This window comes from Chrysemys picta, chromosome 3 (genome assembly GCF_011386835.1).
Source record: "Chrysemys picta bellii isolate R12L10 chromosome 3, ASM1138683v2, whole genome shotgun sequence".
Lineage (NCBI taxonomy): Eukaryota > Metazoa > Chordata > Testudines > Emydidae > Chrysemys > Chrysemys picta.
In genome coordinates this window covers 142,286,558-142,305,769 of record NC_088793.1, presented here as the reverse complement: position 1 = coordinate 142,305,769, position 19,212 = coordinate 142,286,558, and the positions used below count along the sequence as shown (strand labels likewise).

Here is a 19,212-nt window from a genome sequence, read left to right as displayed (position 1 = left end):
ACAGGTTCACGCATGTCTAATGATTGTACTCTTCTACTTGAGACTGGTTAGGCCTCAGTTGGGACAAAATATTCAATTCTGGCCAAGAAACAGTTGAGTTCAAGAAGAAAAACAAAAATTATAAGAAATTTAGAAAATAACATCAAGATATACATAGCCTAAACTGCAGTAAGGATAAAGTAGTTAAATGGAAGAGGAACTTTGTAAAATCACCATTACTGGAGTTATTTAAGACTACATGTGACACCCATCTATAGAGATGCTTAGAGAGCCTGAAATCAGTCCAGTTACCATGCAGGTGGATGGTGGGCAACTAGCGGCCCCTTCCAGATAAGCTGCTGCATGTATAAAAATAACACATAGATTGACAGTTCTCCACTGATCACATATCTGAGGAGACTTAAGAGCATAACTTATTCTACCCAATAACATCATTAATTTACATTCAAAGTACTCCCTCAGAAGCTGCCTATATAAGTTAATTAGTGAGACAAGGTGGGTGAGGCAAGATATTTTATTGGACCAAGTTCTGTTGGTGAAAGAGAAGCTTTTGAGCCACAGAGCTCATCCAATGGAAAATATTACCTAACCCACAGCCACCTTGACTTTCTAACATCTAGGGCCCAACACAGCTATAACTATACTGTGTACAACTATATGATATAAAAGTATACTGAATCTACCTTCAGTTCTCCTTCCCTCTCACTAAGTCAAGCTACACTCACTGGGGAGCTCTGCCATTCTAATTTATTAAGACAAATATCTAGAGAGCCATCCTTTTTGAGGGACAGTAGTATGTCAGTGATTCATCAATTAAGAGAAGCCGCCTGGGAGCTGCAAGCTCCTTACATATATACATAAACCAAAATACTAAATCGACAGTACAGATATGAAAAACAGTGCTTAGAAAACAAATTTCTAAGTTTTTTTCATGTGATCTGATACATGTATGTAGCTGCTTACCTATCTATATCCCTTACAATTTTAATATCTATGGTCAGACTGATGTTCACTGTAGCTAACAAATGCACTAAAATCACTGGTTTCCAGGATTTATCATGTTATCAGAAGGGTTACAAATAATTACTTTTGGCTTTTTAAATACCAAAAAAGGCTTCAGCCTATATTAGTATCTTAGAGCTAAAGCTGAGAAGGAGTATATATATTTATTTAAAGAATGGTAAAAAAGCTATAGTAACAAATCACATTTCACAGAAATAATACCTCACCATAATTAAATACCAATATGGTGTTTGCTAGATATGCATCACACGAATTTGAGAGTATATTTTGTTTTCAGAATCTACCTTCACTCACTGATTGAGGGCAGCATCTGAGTGTCACTCTGCTGCTGCTATCACTACCCACATAGAAAGGTAGGGATTTGATATTGTCAGAGGTAAATTAATTTATCCCAGGATTCCCTGCAAATTTAGTGACACAATAGGCGGATGAAGGAGCACGTGGGCACCAGCAGTGGACAGCATTGAGGGAGAACTCAAGTGTGGAGGCATAAGCCTGAGCAGGGTGACAGTGTGAATGCTGTTGCCAAGAGGTTTTAAGGAGGCACTTCGAGATTGACCTGGAATATCTGGTGTTCAGTGCACCAGGGATAGTGAATCTGATGCTCTGTGTGAAGAAGGGTGAGGAAGGAAGGGTGGTGCCTTTCTTCTGCCTTTTAACAACTTCAGTGCAGCAGGAGTTCATCCCACCACTGGCAGTATTTACAGCCCATTATCGGCTCCCTTCCTTGTCCTTATAGCTAGTGTGTAACTACAAAGGGGCATTACAGATGTGAAAGGGATGAGGGGGGACAGTATTTGATTTCTCACCAACTTAAAGAAGTTGCACTTAAAGTAACAACCCATTTTTTTTAAAGTTTATATTAAAAGGGGGAGGGATAGCTCAGTGATTTGAGCATTGGCTTGCTAAACTCACGAAAGCTTATGCCCAAATAAATCTGTTAGTCTTTAAGGTGCCACCAGACTCCTTGTTGTTTTTGTAGATACAGACTAACACGGCTACCCCCTGATACTTAAACCCAGGGTTGTGAGTTCAATCCTCAAGGGGGCTGTTTAGGGAACTGGGTAAATATCTGTCTGGGGATTTGACCTGCTTTGAGCAGGGGGTTGGACTAGATGATCTCCTGAGGTCCCTTCCAACCCTGATATTCTATTATTATAAATTCTATGATTATAAAAGAAGTACTTTAGTCATGATCTGTATTAAATGCACCAAGCCGTGTGTGAATTTTACAGTCCTACAATAAAGATTTTGTAATATGCATTCATGATAGAAATGACAACAGATTCTTAACTACGGTTTGGTGCTACGAGAGGTGAAAAGGTTTCTTTTCATAGTTAAAATAAAATTCCATGTGTGTCTAAAAAGTAAGTAAGGCCCCAATTCAACAAAGCATTTACATGAATACTTCACTTTAAATACATGCTTAAATGCTTTACCGAACTGGAGCCTAAATCAGTAACAGCTTCAGTATATGAACAACAGTGCCTTGTCTGCCTGCTTACTGTGATCTTTTCCTTGTCCTGCTGCAGTGCACACGCTAGCTTGAGGAGTGACTGGCATCAAAGCCTGACGGATGGCTTTCTCCCAGCTTTGAGCTACGTCAGATCCAACTCCAGTGGCAGCAAGAACAGGATTGTGATGGCTGTTGCCATTATTTTCGCCAACAAAGTATACCATGGTGTCAGTGATGATCTCAAAACAGTGTGGGTTGCTGCCCTGCACCATGTTTGAGAAATCTCGAGGCTGATTCACCTGGAGAATTTCTGAAAGTGGAATCTCCTGAAGAAAAATATTAAGCGTTAAAAAAATTGAAAATGTACATGTAGCTATAACATATTGGAACTCTTTCTTGAAGTTAGGAGTCATTACAGTTACTGAACTGGATGTTTTCGTAATGTCAAACTTCATATTGCTACGAACTCCCCAATTTTCCCAAATTGCTCTAGACAAGCCCAGAAAGATTTCCAACCTTGCTGCTTATCTCATATTTAGGGCCCAATCCAGTACTCTCAAGTCAAACAGAAACATCATTAACTTAAATGGGAGCACAGTGTAAGTAAACATCATGGGATCAGGCTCTTAGTAATAGGACTGTGTTTTATTTTTTTAAATAGCAGTATTATTTGTATTTGGCCCAGGACCTCATTGCATTAGGTGCCGAATATACACATACAATCCTTTTTATGAAGAGTTTACAGCTACGAGAAGATACAACAAGTGAGTGTGACCAAAAACAAGAAGGAATAGGAGACAAAGGACAAGAGCAACAGTGCTAAGACTATGTGGTTACCTAGGCAAGTTACATGCACAATTACAAAAAACTAAAGAATTCCCTTCTATATAAATATTAAGCAATCCCACTGGCACTCTACCTTGCCATTGGCAGATGGCAAATTACCAAAGGATGATGGCAGAAGGGGGACTTGGAGAGAGATTTGAAGAAAGAGGGTTGTAAGTTTATGGACCAGTTAGGGGAGAGCATTCCATGCGAGTGGGAAAGCATGTGCAAAGACGCTTGTAAAAAAGTGGACAAGCAGGTGAACTAGGCTGGCATTGTAGTGAGAAGACGGGGTCACTCAATAAGGGCAAGAGCAGATAAGTAGGAAGGACAAAATTGTGAAGGATTTTAAAGCCGAGGACAAAAAGCCTTCAAGTAGTAGAAAAGTAAGAGTAAGTGGAGGGATTTAAAGAAGTAGTAACGTGATGTGAGCAACGAGTGAAGAAAATCTTAACAGTTGTGTTTTGAATGGACTGATGTGGAGCAATATGAGCATCAGGGAGGTCTGAGAGGAGAAGATTGCATTGGTCCAGATAGGAAGGAGGAGGACCTGGACAAGAATTTTAGCTGCGTGCACAGAGAAGGAGCTGGATCTTAGAGATGTTATGGAGGAAGAAACTGCAAGATTTGGACACAGCCTGAACATGCGCAGCAAGAGGGGAAAAATCTGCTTAAATTATAAGCACATTCTGAGCATTTCACTACAAAATGTATTACTATATTAATAACCTGCTGGAATTATTGGAAAGCCTTGACTATTTACTGATTGGCTGCACAGCAGGATGAGAATACAAAAATGCATTTAACTGATCTTGGTTAAATTACTCCTCAGAGAACAATTTCAAGTTTTATCTTATGAACTTAAAAGTAAATACAGGAGCCCATGTGAACATTTACAGTCAACATGTATAGTAAGAGAAGACCCCGGCTTTTAACAAAGCCATCTGTCAGAAGTGATTCAGCAGACAACTTACAGAAATAAGAGAGCAGATGACCGAAGTAATATGAAGTGAAAAATCCCTTAGTAAAGTTGAGCATCATCCATGTTAAACTCCTTGTCAAGGCTCTGAGACTTCCATAGTTATTTATTTACCAATACCTTTTGTAAAAGGAATTTTATTTTCCAATGCATTCTCTTCCTAAAATCTGACAAGTCTTATCAGCTTAATCTGCAGCGTGGGAGATTTATATATATTAGGAGGAACTTTTTAACTATAAAGATAGTTAAGCACTGGAATAATCTTCCCAGGGAGGTTGTGGAATATCTGGAGGTTTTAAAGAACAGGTTACATCAACACCTGTCAGGGATGGTCTAGGTATATTTGATCTTGCCTCAACACAGGGACCTGGACTAGATGACCTCTCAAGGTCCCTTCCAGCCCTACATTGCTGTGATTCTAAACTATAGCCCCAACTGTACAACACACGATCTACTTGTAGAATGGTGTATCACCAGTTAGCGAAACTATCCAATAACTGCTAAGAAACTTCATATAGTAAGCTAACACGTCTTTAAAGAACAGTTTAAATATTTTTAAAGTGAGAGACATTTAGTCCAGGTGATTCCCAGAGGAATGGGAAGCATGAGCTCCTAAGGTTATAGTCCTAGCTCTTCCTATCTGGTGCCTTTGGCAAATCACAACCTTTCTGCCTCAGCTTTGATGTATAAAATAGGGATAACATTTATCATTTTACCTCAAAGGTTTGTTGAGGATAAACTGGATGTTTGTAAAGTAACAAGTAAAGTGCTATATAACTGCTGAGTATTATTACTTACCTTGTAATATTTTGTTCCAGATTCATTTTGAAATAGCGTAAGACATTTACTATCCAGTCTCCAGTAATGTCTCTTTCTCTACAAGACATATCACAGAGTATTATTAGGCACAAACAAACAAAACTGCTAAAACTTCAGTTTCTAGACATTTATTATGGTACACAAGATATACTGCACACAATGTCAGGCTACCACTGCTAGAGTTTTCAGTTTACATTGGGAGCATGAAGCTGTACGTACTTTGGGATACATATGCCAATTTTTAAAACTCAAGAACAGACACATTCCACAAACTGGAAAGAATGGTTACTTACCCTACGGTAACTGTGGTTCTTGAGAAGTGTTGTCCACATGGATTCAACTCATGGTGCGTGTGCCCCATGCAGGCAAGATCAAATTACTTTGGCTAGCAATGTCTGCAGGGGCCACACCTGCATTCTAGATGTTCTTACACACCTCAGACCCAAGGGTATTAAGGGCTGAGACGGCCCAACCATCCCTCAGTTCCTTTGCCAATACAGAATCCCAGAGGAGGACACTGCAGTAATGGGGAAGGAGGATGGGACATGGAATCCATATGGACAACACATCTTAAAGAACTACAGTTAGTGCATGCTGAGTAACTGTTCTCTCTGTTGAGTGACTGTCCACCTGCATTCCACCCTTGGTGACTAACAAAAAGCAGTCTATTTGCTTGGAGGTGGGTACCAGGAGTCCTACTTTAAAAAAAAAAAAAGATGACTGCAGGATAACCAATCTGGAAGCCTCTGGCAAAGAGTAGCATCTTGTAAAGGTGTGGGCTGGAGCTCCCTGTAGCTACCCTAAAATGTACTGAGACATTCCTCAAACAGGCAGCAAAGGCTGCCTGGTCTCTAGTGAAATGAGTGCTAATGTGGAATCTAACTTGGCTAGCTCATAACTGTTTTTATAAAATTAAAGACCCACTTAGACAACCTTGGTGAGAATACAAGTCGTCCCGTAACTCTTATCAGCAAAGGCCATGGATAGTCTGGGTATGTTACTGAATGATTTTTTCTTGTTGATGCAAAAGGACAGTGTCTGTACTACAGCACCTGAGCTAAGGTTAGCTTCCCCAAGAGCTGAGTGAGGATTGAGGGGGGAAAAAATGGGAGGTAAATGGATTGGTTGGAACTCTGAGACAACTTTGGGGAGAAACTTGGAGACTGACCCAATCATCTTGAAACAAGGAGAACATGTCATGAGAGCCAGACTCTCCTCTACCCTTTGAGCTGATGTAAGGACTACTACAAAAGCAAACTTAATCAATAGGTGGCATAGGGAACAGGTTGCTAAGGACTCAAAAGGAAGGACCCATCAATTCTGCTAACAGTATACTGAGGTTCAAAAGGGGGAAACTGGGGGGGGAGAACATGAATGAAGCCCTTAAGGAATCTTGCCACTGTAGGATGAGAAAATACAATCTGGCCCCAGATAAGAGGAAGATACGTAGCTGTTGTTGCTAAATACACCCTTGTGGAGTTATAGACACTCTAGATAATTTCAGGGCTAGCAAACAGGGAGTTGAGTCTTGCTAGATTTGCTTAGCCATATTGTTACTGTATACATCTAAATATATTCAAATGAAATTCTAAACAAGGACGTCAATACATTATTAAACCAGTTTTTTTTAAAAAAGGGAAATTAATTTATTGATTTAAACAAGTAACCCTTAAAATAAAATAGATATATGAAGAAACTTCACGTTACTAACCAGGTTGTCTCTGCTGGTATAGTGAACCATCCATCCTTCCTTCACCATTGTACTGCTCTTCCTCTTCGTGTGCTTGATTGACTGTACAACCCTCATTAGTGGAATATTATTGCTTGTTGATGGACTAAGTTTTAAAAAAGGTTATAACTTAATCAGAAACCGTTAAGATTTAACGACAATTATACCAGTACTATACTGTGTGTTTTCAGGAACAGACATCTTTTCTTACCTATAAATGCTATTTCTTTGATTGACAAGGTCAGCTTCTAAATAAGTTGAATGTCATTACCTTAATGAGCATCCAGTTGAATAGCAGAATTTTTCAGCTGCAACACGTTGTCACAAGGCTCCTACTAGCTTCCCCAGTACAAATGCCAAAGCACTTACAACAGAGTGATATGTTTACAAAATTGAAAATAAGATATGCCTGGTTGGAATGAAAATGACTAGAGAAATAAGACTGTCTCACTAAAGATTAACTAAAGTGGTCATTTTTTTCCTCCAACAACCAGAAAATAGTATCACTAATGCCTACATACTGTTATTCTATTCCACTGATTACGCTATTCCATAATACTGCTATTCCACTGGTCATCTGTGCCTGCACATGTGACATAAGCTGTCCATCTAGCTAGAGACGGACTTTCTTCATTTGAGCCATACCTGCACTATACAATTTACCACCCCACCCACCCCCCAAAATAAAAAAAAACCACTACTGTTAGCTCAAGTGCAGACAAGGCTCTGGCTGCTTCTAACATTTTTATACATGAATTAATTAAATCTGCAGGTTTATCCAACTTTGTGGGTAAAAACCACCAATGCCCTGTCCAGAAAGTGGTGGTAGCACTGGTGGGAACAGTTTGCAAACATGGCTTCAGAGAATCCAGCTGACACTTTTCAAAGTAATACAGAAATTAAAAAATAAATAAAATAAAGTAAACTAACCCAAACTGGATAATGATTGTCCTATTCAAGCCCAAGAAGGTATTTAATTTCAATCAAATCAGATACCAAATTCTTCTTCTTCAACTGTCAATACCCCCCACTTTATGTAAGTAAAGACAATTGGTATACAAGCTGTACACAGAGAAATCAACACATCAAAATCTAAACTACAAAAACTAAAATATCACCCTCTTTAGCCCAGCTCACAAGAAATTAAAACACAAGAGCTAAAACCATTTAGATCTATTTACAATAGGAATTAATTTGGTACGAGGTCAGTAGCATAAAATAGGCATGAAGATCTTGGTAAGCAAGGCATTTTCCATTGACTAATCTGTAGTTCTAGCCATTTTTCAATAAGCTGATTTATTTCCAGGTTGACAGTCACAGTTCAGCAGCCTTTGCAAGAAAAAAATCCCAGCATATATCTAGGCTTTTAATTTACTTGGTTTTTATCTTTATTTGGGACTGAATGTTTTGTAAAACTGAAAATGAAGACCTGACTAGCAACAACAAATTTGGAACTGTGCAAAACACTGTTTCAGTATACAGTATTGGGGAATGGAATGCCTGTAGCACAACAATCTGTGTTGCTGCTTACCTGATAGTTTTGACAGCTTCTTCATCTTTGTCCACATCAAGATCAGAAGGGTCCATAAAGAACATTTTGTCCTCTGGAGGAGAAGGTTCTTCTACATCATCCAAACCCCGACTACCATCACTGTTTATTTCATTGCTGTCAACTTCCATTGGCATGTCCAAATCTTGGCCTGGACTAGAAGGTTCTAACAACAGATAGAATTATCTTAAGTTAATGACAAGTCACAGAACTCTCCTCTCTGATCTAGTCTTACACACACACACACACACACACACACAAAAATCAAGTCACAGACAAACAAAAAGACTGTCGCCCACACCTGTAAAACCATTTAAGAACCCTAATTTTTTTCCATTACTGATGCAGAAGAGTATAAAGAACAAACATATTGCAGGCCTCATTTCATATCACGCCTGGTCAAGGAGGTCCGGCCAAAACAGTCCTCATAAGAAAATTACAGGCAAAATTCTATGGTCTGGATTCACTGGTTTGCTAAAGTGATTTTGTACCACATATGCTGTGAGTAATGCAAAATAGCCTTAAAGTGGCCAGAGATGGTCAATTCCTTGTTTAAGGGAACACTCCACCAATGGAAAGCTTCCCCCTGTGCCAGCTAACCTCCCACTCCAGCATACAGAGGAGGGGGGTGTTGGGGACAATCCAAAGGCAGGTGTTGCAGAACGGAGTTCGTACACACTCAATTCTTCACTGGCATAAGTTAAAACTGCTCCCCCAAAGCTTTCACTTATATTGCCAGGTGACCCAGGACCAGGGAGATGCAATCAATCATCTGTGACTCTCCCTCTCCATCCTATCTTCACAAAGCTCAGACAGAATGGAGAATCAAGCCTATGTCCTCCCTTTTGAATGGGTCAGGACAGCCAAGGGAGAAATGATATCGGAAAGGGCAAAACCTCAAGAATTTAGGAAGAGATGACACTTCCCCCCCCAAGCCTTTTGGGAACAGAGTACTATTAAACAAACCAAAGCTCCAACAAGTTAAGAAGTTAGTGGAAATTCTCTTTCTTCAGATACATACAGAAATGTTACTAGCACATTACAAAGTATTGTTTGGCTGACTGGCCATTAAAATGTGTCATTAAGAGAGAATGTTTCCCCATACAATTTTCCATTTTACTCCATTAAAAATGGCTCTTTTTTCAACAAAGAAAGCTGTCCTTCATGAAAAACACTGAGTAGATTGATCACAATTTAAACTCATTTTTGGACATGAAAAAATGTTCCTAATTCTTGACTTCAAGAGAAATATCAAATGAAGTATACTGAGTTTGCCAAGATTTTTTAAGTAAGTTTTAAACCACCAGAGACAAACAGGTCTTAAATTCAAATCTTTAATTCTCAATTATCTCATAGGGACTAATTCTTCTCCAGGAAGAAAAAAGGAGGAGTGGAAAAAGGCATTTAATAAACTTTAGCCTTAAAATACTCAGAGTTGACAGGATCAGAAAGTAATAAAAGTAAGGTTTGTGTATTTTGTTATGTCTCCAGAGATATTCCACTATTTGAAAACATGTTTTTCCTACCTCCATTGAAAACCACCTCTCCAAGACAGTCTCTAGGTACTTTAGATGCACAACGTTTGTGACAGTTAAATCTGCAATCTAAAATAGAAAAAAACCCACATATGTCATTACATATAGTTTAGTTTTACTCATACTCAGAAAGAGCCTCTGAAATAACGATCACATTATTTTCAACAAGATATTCAACCAACTTCAGGCCAGAAAGCACATCAACAATCTTGTCACGAAGTCACTTGCTGAGATGCCTCCACTGCAATTCATTAAATCATACTGGCATCTATGACTATCCTTTCATCTCTTCTCTCTCCAAGAAATATACTATTCTTTTCTGTCTCTCTCATTTGTTTTGTTTTTTTAATCCTGATTTTACTACTCTGCTCTGGTTCTCTTCTTTCATACTCTCCCTTCATCCCCAGTTCCCTTTTTTCCCATTGTTTTGGGATCAAAGATTGGCTCCTCCCTCCCTTTTGTTCTGCCTGCTGTTATTGGACTAAAGTTTTGCTCTGACCTTCATTGCAACCACCATGGCCACTATGACACCAGGTCTTTCACCACCCCCATCAAGGTTATAAGACTTCCCCTGCTGCCAGGGTCATGATATTTCTCCCTTCAGTACAGTACAGTCATCACAGCTTAAATATTTCCTTTGTTTCCAGGACTGCTTTTGAACCAACAATCTGGCCCTCTCTGCTGCTGCCCACATGAAGCAGGAGTCACCAGGGGTTTCTCACTTCCTCAGGATTAACAGAAACAGCTCAGCCTCCTACCTTTTAACCTAAGTAGCTAAATGCTGGGTCCAACCACTTCCTTATTTAGTCTTCTGAGCGTCTAGAGTGATGAAATGTCAACAAAGTAATTGTCCCTTTTCTCCAGGGCTGTTTCTAGTAAGATTTACAGAACAAGGTCAGTTTCTTGGTTTACTTTCGAGTAGCTGGAGAGATGACGATGCTCAGAATCCCAATAAGGAGCTGAGAAGAAAGTGTCACACTGCATGAAATGCTAGTCATCTTTATTTTTCATCTCTCTTCTTTCATGCCCATTTCTCACTTCTCTATGCTTTTTTGCTATCTATATCTACTGAAATTCACTTCCCTGAAACTGGGGATAGAGGAATTCCATGTGTCTGAATGGATTCAAGACCAGTTCTCTTTGAAGTGGCTGCTGTCAACCATTTCCACCCTCTAAAGGTTAAAATAAAGTTTCAAGTGTCTTTTTAAGCTTTGTTGTTTGATTACAACAGTGCATGTCCTACAAGACAGCGATTCAAAATCCTAAATAATCCTGGATGCAACCTAGAATTTCCAAGATGTAATACCAGCAGAGATGAAAGATGTGAGATTATAACTCTTCCCATTGCAAAGGAACCTACTGATGTCTGGTGTTCAATTTTACAGTTACTTTTACATAATAGACGAAAGAAAACAAAACCGAAAAAGTTTTAAACAAAAGCTATTTACACACAGGATTACTGTAGATTTATTGGGCAACATGTCTCAAATATACTAAAACATGACCAAATAGTTTAGCCTCCAAATCTGACCTTCTGGTATACTCCAAGCAGAAATGTCCATCAGATTGTAAAATATTCTTTTTCTATGTTAATTTTTAAGATTCACCACTCTGGGATTTTTAGCTTTCTCTGTGACAAACTGTGATGGTGTACCAGGCCCTTTGAGGCCCTCTGGAAGGCTCTGCAGTCTTACCATACCCCACCCCAGAAAAAGGCAATACAGTGGGGTTTGGCCAAGTGGCCTAGAGAGACTGCAGGGGAGGCAGCCAATCAGAGCCTAGAAGGCACATATAAAAGGAGTTGCAGGGCCTGGACAGCTCAGTTGCTGGCTGGAGCCAGAGGAGGAAGGATGATGTTCCTGGCTGGCTGAGAATGCTGCAGCAACTGGACAGAGCAGTCGCAGGCTGGGAAATTCCACAGGTACAGAGACTGGGGAGAAACCCTGCCTAAGCAGGGTAGGACTGTGAAGCTCTCCAGGCACAGAGGCCTCGGAGAAATAGCCCTGACAAGAAGGGCCAGAGACTTGTTAGAAGCTCACCAGGTGAATGCACCTGAGAGAACAAGGGAGAGATTATTACGGACTCTCTGGGCAAAGAGGCCTGGGAGAGACCCTGCTTAAACAGGGAACAGGCTGGGGACCCAACAAGCTGATAGGACATAGTGGAAAGCAGCCCAAGGAATGCTGCAATAGATAGTAGTGAAGGAAGCAGCAGTGGCTGCTAGCCATAGGGTCCCTGGCTTAGGACCCAGGGTAGTAGGCGGGCCCAGATCCCCCCCACTGGCCAAAGGCAGAGTGACCAGAAGGGCTGAGGATGCGCTCATGAGCAGTGAATGACAACCCCTTTACACAAACAAAGCAATGAAACACTGAGTAGGTAAAGTCTGTAGTGTTTGGTATTCTGCTAATGCAGAGTCAATAGAGAAAGAACGTGATAATATGCCATGTTCTGAGAGCTGTGAGAAAGATGTGAGAATATAAACAATGAGGTAGAGATATGCTAAGATGTTCTCCCTATAAACACAGGTGCACCTAATGGAAAGAAACTAAACTGGTACAGGAAAAATGTGATCTAGGTCTTTTTAAGTACTATACTTGACAATGTCTCTAAGAGTTTTTCTATTTGTTTTTTAAAAGCTTCTAGTTGAAATGCAAGTGATTTTTAAAGGAGGGAATGTCTTCCACAATATTTTTGAGCTACTCAGAATGATCCTTGGAGGATTACCTTTGCTGATCTACATGTTAACTAACTTATTATTCAAGTACATTATTCACAAAATTATACATCCAATTAATACACCACCTTTTTGAATGGAGCAAAGCATAAAAACTGCAATTATCTTAAATATATAATTCTGTTTTAAATAAAGCTGCTATTTTATATAATGAGATTCATTTTTAAAATGTTTAAATATTGTAACATTCATTGAAATTAATCTGATTGCTGTAGAGCACTGATCTCCTACCTTTACACTGCATTCCTTGGCGAAAAAGGCCCTTGAGCAAACGTTTGCAATACTGGCATATGGTGGGACGAGTATAGGAATGGACAGCAAAGGTATGAGGAACCTTCACCCTGCAAAGCACCATCTTTTCCATCCAGATTGGACGCCCACTCCAGGAGGGAATTCTCTTGCTGGGCTCTGGGTGGCAGCGCTGGAATAGAGGAGGCACATGAGATTCTAATAAGAACATGTCAGGCAACATGTCAGGCTTAGAAACTATTTTTTTCAAGGGGCGCTTGGCCCGGACACTGAGCAAACATCATTTTGCAGAGCATGTTGGCCAGGCAGTTTTAAGAAGTAATTTTGGAAGTCTGAAAGAAGCACAATACCATAAAGATTTGCAGAGAGCAGGAAAAAGTTTATGAATCTGTATTTCCACAAGGACTAAAATGATAAACAAAACCAAAAATACCCACTTTTGATTTCTTCAGGTAGTATGGTAAAAGCTCAGAAACAGCACAGGCCTATGATAAACATCAGTCTCACATGCAGACTCCTCCAAAATGGGAGGCATTACAGCAATAAACCCAAAAATAGACACCTGCCACATCACACTGTTTCAGAAAGCCTTGCATGCCAGGACAATTTACTAAATTCGGTAAAAATTCAAAATCCAAAATAATGTGCAATTTAACATTTTAAATGAAATATTCAAAGCCTTACTGCTGATCTAGGTGCATTGTTTATTAAAGGAGAATAACAGTACTTAGTTTCAGGGACAACCATATGGAAAACACCGAACATCAGAGAAGGTAGAGGAATGTGGCACTGCAAAACTCAAACTATAGTAACATAGGACCAACTAACAAGACTGCAAATCCAGTAACCTATATTGTCAATTTAATCCCCTTAACACTGAAAACAAAAACAAAGATGAAATCTAAGATGCACTGGGCAAATATGCAGAATTTGTATGCAAAAAAAATTGGATATACCACATTAGGTGGAAAAATAGTGATTGTTCTATCGTCATTCAAATGAACTTCTGCAAAGATTTTCAGTGATAACTTAGTTGTATTTATCTTCAGTGCTCTGAGACTGGACCCTCCAGTCTCTGACCAAAAGGTGTATTGTGTTCCTGAATGGTACTCTCTGTAAAATTTATACTGTAAGGTCTCTGAAGTTAGGAAATGCATCTCCCTCCATGTACTGTACAACACCAAACACGCCAACGGAACATAGTAAATGACAGTAATAGTGTCTGACATTAATGACCAGGACATTAAAGACCTTGGACTAGATCCTCAGCTGACACAAAGTGAAGTTGCTTCACTGAAGTCTGGTATTCCCTTCCCACAATGGAGTTCAGTCACTCAAGGAATAAAAAGTTTTACCAGACAGCTCTGAAAGGGGCAGATGCCTCACTGTGTTCTCTAGCCAAATTTAAAACTGTTTATGCCTGGGATTACTATATCTTCTGGCATCATATTGTTGGGAGCAGAGACATATTTAGGCCTGGCAGAAGCCTGCTATTCATTTTAAGAGTCTGTTTTGATAACGTTTAACAGCATAAGCATATGTAGAAGTGTGTATGTGTAAAAAAACTGCAGAGTAATCATGTTTAATGTTGCACATATGTAAGAACTGCAAATTAATCATATTTGTGAGAACAAGAAAAAATAAAGTAACTACAAACCTAGAAAAGACCAATTTGAACTAACACTAAACTTGTACTGACAAGGGAGGAGAGTTAATATGGAAATGAGAGACTAATATATATATGTATCAGAAAAGATAACAAAATGATATAAATAAGTTTGTGTAACAAAGGGACATTGAAGCTGTACTGTCTAGTGCTGGAAGCAACTGTGATAAGATTGTCCTAATGAGCTTCACACTTGTAAGTAATTGATCACTACTGGCTGAGTATTTTGCTATAATCAATATCTGTTAGACACATCTGTTGAGTAAATTAACCTCAACCCAACACATATGACAGCAAAGAAACTTGACAAAAATTAGGATGCAGAATCCTGGAAAAAGACAACAATGCAGATATTTTGTAACTGCAACATATCACCTGCCATAACTCTGGCCACACTATGCTATTTCTATCAATTGCAATTAACTCTTAGATTTTATTTTTTAAACAGACAGTTAGAAGGTAAGAACAGGCTTAATATCAGTTATCTTACTCCCACCCACTGGTCACAGTTATTAACAAATATAACTGATCTAATGACCCCATTGTCCCTTGGATGTTTTGTTGCTGTGTCTGGGATATAAGAGCTTGTGTTAATTCCTCACCTCTCTTAATAGTGGGGGACTACTGTGGATAATATCTATGTGAAGAATACTTCCTGTAAGATCTTTACTCCCTACATAAATGTCTTTGTTGAATTCTGTGGAACATTCTCTCTTCTCACACTATAAATGTACAATTTATACTGAGTTTTACCCAATTAACTATTATAGACTGATAAGTAATTGCACACTAAACCTATATTCCAAAAGGAATCAATGTATTTTATCTTCTCCTATCCCAAGATTTTTAAAGAATACACATTACTGTGAATGACACGTTAATGGCAAAATTATACATAAATTATAATCCACCTCAAATTTCACTTTTCACAATCCCTGTAATAACACAGAATCATCAAATGTCATAGTGTAAAAGATTCTCCAGCAATTTAAAAATAAACAAGCATGGTCTGAAATGGTTAATCTAAACTAGTTTTTACTCAATTTAAATCAATTATGATATAGCTGGCTCTAGTTCCCAGAAACATGATGGATTTAACTCAGCATTATTGTGTATAAAGTATATTTTGTTTTTACATTTTTGTTACATACCTCTTCAGTGGCAGTGGCTGTGTATTCAGTTTGCACTGGTCTGGGAATTGAAAGCCCAGCACTTGGTAAAGACACATTAGACAAACGTCTCTTTCTCACTCCACTACAGTTATTTGGGATCTTGAAGGCACATCGCTTATGGTAGTTTAATCCACAGCCTAAAAATGTCAGTTTGAAAAAATTATGTAAAGAGAACTCCTCCTGTAGCACAAATAATTAAAATATTTTAAAATGGCAAGTATAGTAGTAATATTTTTATAAAGCAGAGAGGAAAAATATAAATCCAGAAACATAGCAGACAAAAGTAGCAATTTGTTTAGATTCAGTTAATGTAATAGAATAGGAAACTCAGTATTTATTGTTAGTGTAATTTACAATAATGGCTTGCTTTGAACTAAAAATTTTGGAGTTTGCCATTTACCTAAATAATTATTTCCAATTACCTTTGCCTGATACTTGATAAAACCTGGAATCAGGGTCTCTCAGATCGTGTGTGGCTACTGATCTTCCTCACTTCTTTTCCCACAGGCAGGCTCTCATGGCTAAGCTGAAGCCACAGGAGTGAAGAGGAAGCCAATGGGCAGGAAGTGGTGTGTTTCAAGTACCTGGACACCAGCCTGCTGACAACAGGCTGCAACACTTTCCACAATCCAGCTGGACAAAGGCCATATGGAAAAGGGTTCCCCTTTGGGACTCTCTCCATTAAACTATTAAAAAAGCTATTGCAAGGAACTCAAACTCTACACTAATTGAGCCTCTCAAAACCCCTGGGAGTTAAGTATTATTCCCTTTTTTTACAGGTGGGAAACAGGAACAGGGAAATTAAGTGTCTTGCCCAAGGTCATACAAATTTTGTGTCAGAGCCAGGAACAGAACTCAGGTTTCCTGATATACAGTCAAAGCTCCAACTGAACTATGCTCCTTCCCAAAAGCTGAATTCATCGCTGACCAACAAATTAATTATACAACGTAATTAAGATACAGTTCCTGCCATTATACTTTCCCTGTAACTTTCTGTAAAGATAAAAGCTAAAACATCATGATTCACCTATCAGCTATTAACACTTGACTTACCTTCACATTTTAATCCTTGTCGTACCAAACCCCAAAGCATCTCCCCACAATAGTCACAAAATGTAGGGGCCTTGTAAGAATGCACATAAAGTGCATGAGGACGAATCTGGAAATCTTCAACTGTAGCCAAAGCTTTAAAAAAATTGCAGTAAATTATATATTTGTGACTGTAAGAATAATATTTATTGAAACAGTTCATTGTTTTAAAACAGTAGTTGCAAAGAACACCATCAAGCTGTTTAATACAAAAAATACATCCCAAAATCCCATACATTTGGAGGATTTCTCATACACACTCATGCACAGTTTTTAGCCAAACTTTTTAATCTATAAGATAATAGAATCATGAGTACCAAACAGTACTTGCTACTGAAGAATATTTAGTGCTCACAAACATGGTTGATTGCACGCATATGGAGCTACAAAATTAATGAATGAAGAAAACCCAGCAGATTAAGTATAATGTAATGTTATTAAAACATTTGATAGGGTGCCTCACAAAACATTACTTAAAAGATCATTCAAAATAACTTGGAACAATATTAGGTGAATACAGAACTGGCAGGACTGTAATTAAAGGGTAATGCTAAACCAGGCTACCCAGGTGACAACTCAAATTTTACTGTCTTCTGAAGTACTCTGCCAGCAAGAGACAAGGAAGAAAACTGGGTTACCATATTGCACTTTCAGGCATTAGAGAATGCTTCACTGTGCTACGACACATGGTTCAAGAAAACTGCCTTCCCAGTTTTGCTTGAGACAAGTCAAGGAGAACAGTGACCAATGCAATTCCCATTTCCCTGGCTGGATCTAACTCCTGTCTCAGAAACTAGGCAAGAAATTCCTCTCAGTATCCAAGGTGGCATTCTGGGCCTCATACCCCTGCTTTCTGTTCCCTCTGGGTTACTGATATATGCCAAAGTGCTAGCTCTAAAGCCCAGGGAGGGGAACAGGTTTCAGAGCCTGAGCCACAATGTCTACAATGCTGTTTTTAGTGCTATAGTGAGAGTCCTGCAGGCCATAATCTGTAGACCCGGGCTCCAAGACTCACTGCACAGATTTTAAAATGCAGGTTAGACATACTCTGTTAGGTTTCCATTTCCAACGTTACCAACAGTCCCTGGATGTCCCTCCATTTATTTCAGTAGGCTTTGAATCAGATCCATAGAGCCCAACACCGCAAAGATTTTGAAAAATGCAATGGGTTCTTTAATAACCGCCACCTTTGTTTTCTGCATCACCTACAAGCTCAGGAGTTCTCAAACTGGGGGTCGCGAGGTTATTACATAGGGGGTCATAAGCTGTCAGCCTCCACCCCAACCGCACTTTGCCTCCAGCATTTATAATGGTGTTAAATATATTAAAAAGTGTTTTTAATTTATAAGGGGGGGTCACACTCAGAGGCTTGCTCTGTGAAAGGGGTCACCAGTACAAAAGTTTGAGAACCACTGTACAAGACGGTTCACTCAAGCAACACAATGTCTCATAACACCACATCCTGACAGGTAATGATTCAGAAGACTCATCTACATTAGCACTCTTTTTTCTCAAAAAGAACAGAAGTACTTGTGGCACCTTAGAGACTAACAAATTTATTAGAGCATAAGCTTTCGTGGACTACAGCCCACTTCTTCGGAGTGGGCTGTAGTCCACGAAAGCTTATGCTCTAATAAATCTGTTAGTCTCTAAGGTGCCACAAGTACTCCTGTTCTTTTTGCGGATACAGACTAACACGGCTGCTACTCTTTTTTCTGTAATCCACCACTGATGGAAACTGTAAAATAGAAAGGGTGCAGACCTAGGTATAAACAACATGGTTGCTGGGGGAAAAGGGAAGGTGGAAGGAAACCACACCTGAGTTCTATCTATACTTTAGCTTCCACAGTTAATACCAGAGTTGGAGGATTAAGACCACAAAGTTTGTTAGTGCAGATGCAGCCACAGGGAAGACAAATTCACTGAATCACAAATACCATTTCAGGGAGCACTCTGGATTTCTTTGGAAATCTGCCTCAAAGCCTTCTCAGCCAAATAGCTTCAAGACCCACAGCCCACGGTTATATTGTTGCAGACAGTGTACTGAAATACTGAGACTGTTTTACTCAATAATAAGAATGGCTTCATTGAACTACAAAGGACCTACCAGAGAGCACAACCTCAACAAGATCTCCTTCATGTATCTCTTCTGCTGATGTAATCCTCTGCAAAATATTTTCCGAGTTCAGGTCATGGCGAAAGAGGAGAATTTTGTCATACATGCCAAAGAAACCACACTCTGGGAACTGTAACAAAAAAGACTCAAAATTAGCACATGCCATAGTTTGCTAAATCCCATCAACTGAATATTTTCTATATGACTACAGAACTTTTGTGTGCTGCAAGCATTCCACTAGAGCACCATGATGCGGTTAATACCTCAGCTT

The 19,212-nt window shown here is 39.1% G+C and overlaps 1 protein-coding gene across 3 annotated transcripts in view; it reads right to left on the bottom strand.

Moving 5' to 3' along the window:
* The window catches only part of PRKD3 (protein kinase D3), an 84,411-nt gene that overhangs the window by 24,086 nt on the left and 41,113 nt on the right, over window positions 1–19,212 (bottom strand). For all 3 annotated transcript variants that reach the window (XM_005296239.5, XM_065589192.1, XM_065589193.1), the window contains 9 exons: window positions 18,933–19,071; window positions 16,790–16,921; window positions 15,716–15,873; window positions 12,881–13,070; window positions 9,907–9,984; window positions 8,363–8,546; window positions 6,814–6,937; window positions 5,082–5,159; window positions 2,529–2,805 (listed from right to left, as the gene is read on the bottom strand). In XM_005296239.5, the coding sequence (XP_005296296.1) occupies window positions 2,529–2,805; window positions 5,082–5,159; window positions 6,814–6,937; window positions 8,363–8,546; window positions 9,907–9,984; window positions 12,881–13,070; window positions 15,716–15,873; window positions 16,790–16,921; window positions 18,933–19,071 (1,360 nt within the window). The remainder of the gene's footprint in view (window positions 1–2,528; window positions 2,806–5,081; window positions 5,160–6,813; window positions 6,938–8,362; window positions 8,547–9,906; window positions 9,985–12,880; window positions 13,071–15,715; window positions 15,874–16,789; window positions 16,922–18,932; window positions 19,072–19,212) is intronic.